General features: G+C 44.3%; 1 protein-coding gene across 2 annotated transcripts in view; it reads left to right on the forward strand.

The window, feature by feature from the left end:
- Gfod2 (glucose-fructose oxidoreductase domain containing 2) overlaps positions 1-5,328 on the forward strand; it is a 64,861-nt gene that overhangs the window by 48,864 nt on the left and 10,669 nt on the right. Inside the window, exon 2 of one of the 2 annotated variants that reach the window (XM_004625856.2) lies at positions 2,413-2,756. The exons of the other annotated variant lie outside the window; for it this stretch is intronic. Coding sequence (XP_004625913.1) covers positions 2,498-2,756 — 259 coding nt within the window. The 5' untranslated portion in view covers positions 2,413-2,497. The remainder of the gene's footprint in view (positions 1-2,412; positions 2,757-5,328) is intronic. 2 annotated transcript variants of the gene reach the window in all.

The raw sequence follows: 5,328 nt of genomic DNA on the forward strand, positions 1-5,328 counted from the left end.
TTTTTGTATTTTAGGGGAGGGTCTACAGGGTATTCAGGGTTTCACTACTAGATCAGACTCATAGTGACCTGTCTGTTTACAGCCTCCCAAGAGCTGGGATTACAGGCGTGGGCCACTACGCCCAGTCTCAATTGCTACCTCAGCGCATTCCGGGGTTGGGGCCAGCATGGCAGGCCTGGGGATTGAACCTCTGACCCTTTCACTTTGCTTACAGGTGCTTTAATCCATTGAGCTATTTGGCTGGCCCTTCCAAGTGATAGTGGCACAAACTTCTCTTTTCAGTGAATCGAGGAAAACTAATAGTATAACTGCCTTGTTTTTATTTTTCCTTTTTCCTTTGTTTCCCACATCCCAGTTCCTTTTTTCCTGTTTGTTTTTGTGAGTACCAGGAATCAAACTCAGGATCTTGCGCTTGCTGGGCAGGCGCTGTGCCACCTGGCTATATCCCAGGCACCCTTTTTTCCTTTTGAACAATTTTCTCACAATATCTCTTAGTTTCTTTATTGTTGTTGTTATTGTTGATGATGCAGGCTCTCACTACATACTTGTGTCTCATAGTGATCCTCCTGTCTCAGCCTCCCTAATGCTGGGATCACAGGCGTGCACCACCATGCCCAGTTTCAGAGCTGGCACAACATGTGGAGCCCGGGATTGAACTCAGGACCAACTCGCAATGATCCTCCTGCCTCAGCGTTCCAAGTGCTGGGATTATAGGCATGCATCATCGCGCCTGATTCTATTTTATATTTTGAACCTTGTTTACTCTTTCAGTTTCTCACACAAGGGAGACAGTATAGTGGTTACACATATGAGTTTGATTTATTTCACATGAGTATAGTCTCAAGTTGTATCCATTTACCTATAAAAGTCTCTAGTTTATCGTCCTTTATGGCTGAGTAGTATTCCATGATATGAAAAGACCACATCTTTTTTTATCCATTCCTCAGTTGATGGGCATTGGAGTTGTTTTAGCTGTTACAGATTGTGATATTATAAACATGGGTGCCCATATATCACTGTGGTATGACGTCAGTGTTAAAAGTAAGTATGTTGACCAGGTGTGTTGGCGCATGCCTGTAATCTCAGCAGTTGGGAGGCCTGAGGCAAGAGGATCATTGCTAGTTTAAGACCAGCCTGGGCCACAAAGTGAGCTTAAGGCCAGCCTGAACTGCACAGCAAGACCTTATCTCAAAAAAAAAAAAAAAAAACAGTAAGTATTTTCCATTTGATGTAGTGGCACACACCTATAATCCCAGCTCTGAAAAAACTGAGACAAGATCTCTGCGAATTCAGTGCCAGCCTGGGGTACATAGTTTGTTGTTGTTGTTGCTGTTGTTTGGGGGTTTTTTGGGTTGTTTTTTTTTTGCGGGGGGTGTTTAGGGGCAGCTACGTAGTTTAAGAACAGCCTTAACTGTATAGCAAGGCCCTGTCTCCAAAAAGCAATGCAAAAAAAGAGGAAGACTCTTTTTAGTCTGAGTTCTTTCTGTTTCTTCTTATAATTTGTTTTATTTTGCTTTTTGAGACATGTTCTCACTATGTAGTTTAGGCTGGCCTAGAACTTACAGCAGTACTCCTGCTTCAGCCTCCTGAATGCTGGGATTACTTTACTTTATTTTCCCTCTTGTACTCTTTTTATTTTCCAGTTTTTCTCTGTTCCATAATATTACAAAATTATGAAGTTTTATGTATGAAAGAGAGTTTATTTTGTTTTGTTTTCAATACAGGGTTACATCTTATACCTCAAGCTGGTCTTGAACAATAGCCAGGCTAGCCTCTAACTCTCAGTGATCTTTGTGCCTCAGTCAGGGGCACAAGGAAAGAATGTAGCAGAATTTTAACCCTACTTTACCTATTTTTTTTTTTTAAAGACAGGTTATGCTGTGTAGTCCAGGCTGGTCTTTAGTTCACTGCATACCTCAGTGTGGCTTCAACTTTACTATGCTCCTTCTACATCAGCCTCCCAACTGCTAGGATTGCAGGTGTACAGCACCACATCAGGTGCCTTTACTTTTCATTTCCTGCTTTCTCTGATTTACAGGAGATGGCTATTACTGTTATCCTTTGGTTTCTATGGAGAAGATTTAGTAGTTTTTCATTGGAAGCAGTACAGTGAGTGATTCCTTGGTTTGTGTACTGAAGTTGTTCTGCAGTTTTGAAAAAGAGTCATGTTTGTGCTTGTGTGGGGAAGATGGCTGCAACTGTTTGCCATCCAGTTTGCAAACAAAATCAGAATTTTTGCCAACTACTTCTGTTTGTAAACCAAATTGTTTATAAATAAAAGCATTCATGAACCAAGGCACCACTATATTCATTTTTGGGGCAGAGGACTTGTCTCCAAATACAAGCTAATAAAGTGGCCTTACCTGAGTGTGCCCTTCCCTACTAACTGTGGTGTGTTGCTTGCTGTTCTAGGAGCCATGCTTGACCAGGATGGTGGGTAGATCAGCTCCATGCTAGAGGCCCTTGTGAGGAGATGAGGCAGTGAGCAGAGGCTGGGATGAAGATGCTGCCGGGAGTGGGCGTGTTTGGGACTGGCAGCTCAGCCCGGGTCTTGGTCCCACTGCTAAGAGCAGAAGGGTTCACCGTGGAGGCCCTGTGGGGGAAGACAGAGGAGGAGGCAAAGCAGCTTGCCGAGGAGATGGACATCACCTTCTACACCAGCCGCACTGATGATGTCTTGCTGCACCAGGATGTGGACCTGGTGTGCATCAACATCCCCCCTCCACTCACCCGGCAGATATCTGTGAAAGCTCTAGGTATGCACTTCCTGGCAAACCTCCAGGGCTCACCCCTTTCCTGGGTCTGAGGGTTCCTCATGACGCCTACATCTCTGGGTGTTGATACTCTGTCTGTGACATCCCTTGTCCCTGGAGCAGAGCTGGAAGGGCATGTCTGTTGGAGGGTCCCTGTTTTGGAGGGGAGGGTGGGATTTATTTTTGTCACAGGGTCTCACTGTGTAGTTCAGTTCTCACTATGCAGTTCAGGCTGGCCTTGAAACTTACTATGTAGTAGATGGTGCACCACCACACACCAGCAATGTTGGAGGGAGGGTCTTACAGCCATAAGAGCAAAGGACTCAACCTTCTCTGCCTCCCATTAGTAAATAACTGAGAAAAAACTAAGAAATTTCTCAAAAAGATGGTCTATCAAGAGGCTGAAGAGTATTACATTTCAACCAGTATAAAGTCTGCCTCTGAGAAGTGAATAGTTCCTGAGCACTGAGAAATTGGTTGTGATTGGTGTGTTTAATCTTCCACACCATGACAATTGCAGGTAACATCACAGAAAGAAGAGGCAGTCATCTAACAAGGTGACAGTTTCCATGTTTTGTCAGCCCTTGACTGTAGAGAGCACACACCCTTCCTCTCAAACTGCAATCTTGTATTGCCAGACAGCAGGAAGGTTGAGATACCACCGGTTTCCTGACAGGATCTGTGGGACAGCCTGCTTACATCTCTGCTCCTGTAGGAAGTTCCAAATTTGTTAATCCTCTGAACCTAGCTGGACATGGCCTGCTGCACTGTTTTTCTGTAGTTTCTATTAGACTTCTCTTTCTCTCAACTCTAGATCCAATTTATTATGAAAATGAGCCAGTGAATGTTCACACAGCAATTATGTTTTAATACCTTTTATGTGCTAGGCACAGGTCCTGCTGTCATTTTGGGTACTCAGATGAGATCAGATGCCTTCAGGGTGGTATGGCCATAGACATTTTGGGTGCTCAAAGTTGGGTTAGATCAGAGCCCTCTCTGCCCTCAGATTTTGCAATCTAATTGAGGATACTAGAAATAATACATTATAAAGTAAATGGCAGGGGGCTGGTGAGATGGCTCAGTGGTCTAAAGCACCTACTTAGACCAAGCTTTAGCGAAAGCACAGGGACCGCGCTTCGATCCCCCAGCACTACATGCCAGCCAACCCCGCCCCCTGGTGGGCTGAGCTGGCCACACACACACACACACACACACACATAAATAAATAAAATTTAAAAAAAAAAAAAATAAAATAAAGTAAATGACAGAAAGCTGAAGTAACAATTCAAATAGTACATAGTTGACAAAATAATTGCTTTATGTAGGTAGTAGGTGCCATAGTATCTAAATATAGTCAGAGATGCCTGGATCAAGGAGCTGTGTGTTAAGATTGGCTACCACTCTTCCAGGCCACTCCCATGGCAGAGCACCTAGGCTCCATTACTCACATCTTTCTTGTTCTGAAGAACAGAATAAGAGAGGTCTGTCACCACCCTCTTTCTGGCTTTGGGTTAGGAAGGATAAATGTTCATTGAAGTAAGAACTTTACTCAATCTGCTTGTCAGTTTGGAACATGTAAGTTTTAGTCAAAAATTAGAGAAGGCTTATATTTTCCAGAGAGCTCTCTTTAAAAATATGTGACACTGGGGCTATTTACTGGTCATCAGAACCATGGGAAGACAAATTGTGGCTCTCAGATGGAACTTAGAAGGTAGACCTAAACCCATGCTTTAGCAAACACTGATTCAAGAGAAATTAGCTAGAATCACTTGACATGTACATCTCTGTGGCATGAATCAGTCTGATTGGAGAGCTCTGTTCAAACATAGTTCTGAAGGCTGTCAGTCATGTGACTGAGTTTTAGGGTCTCCACTGAGGCCTTTTCCCTGGGGTTCTTTGGCAAAAAGCTCGCTATTTTCTGGTTCCTGGTATAGGAAAATGGTAGACTTTGAACCACTTACTATAAAGAGGAAGGACTAGAGATGACAAGAAGCTTCTTGGATCATGTGTCCCAGCCCTTGGTGAAGCAGGGCTGTCTTCTTTCCACATGTCTGCTGTAAGGTGGAGGAGAGGATACGTGAGAGTCCTTGAACCATTTTTGCAAGTACATGATTGCAGGGCTAACTCTATAGGCCCAGGAGGGCCTGTTTCAGCTGGACCCGGTTCAGGTGCTGCCTACTCCAGCTCCAAAGAAGTTGGTAGGGCTTATGATGAGATGACCATGAGATTCACTACTGTGTATTTTTATTTTTTAGTGAGGATTCTGGTTTGATTTCAGCCCTAGGGATACTGCCTAGGCCCTGTGTGTGGGTGAAGAACTGTTATGGACAGATCATCAAGACTGACCTTGAAGACAGGCATGGTGGTGCACACCTCTAACCCCAGCACCCAGGAGGCTGAGGCAGCAGGATTGCTATTGAGTTCAAGGCCAGCTTGGGCTACAAAGTGAGTTTAAGGCCAGCCTGAACTGTATAGGGAAACTGTCTCATAAAAGATAAAAAAGGGGCCGGGGAGATGGCTCAGTAGAATAAGCGCTTCCCTGGCAAGCTCAAGGACCTGAGTTCAATCCCCGGTT

The sequence above is a fragment of the Octodon degus genome, unplaced genomic scaffold (genome assembly GCF_000260255.1).
Source record: "Octodon degus isolate 3935 unplaced genomic scaffold, OctDeg1.0 scaffold00011, whole genome shotgun sequence".
Classification (NCBI taxonomy): Eukaryota; Metazoa; Chordata; class Mammalia; order Rodentia; family Octodontidae; genus Octodon; species Octodon degus.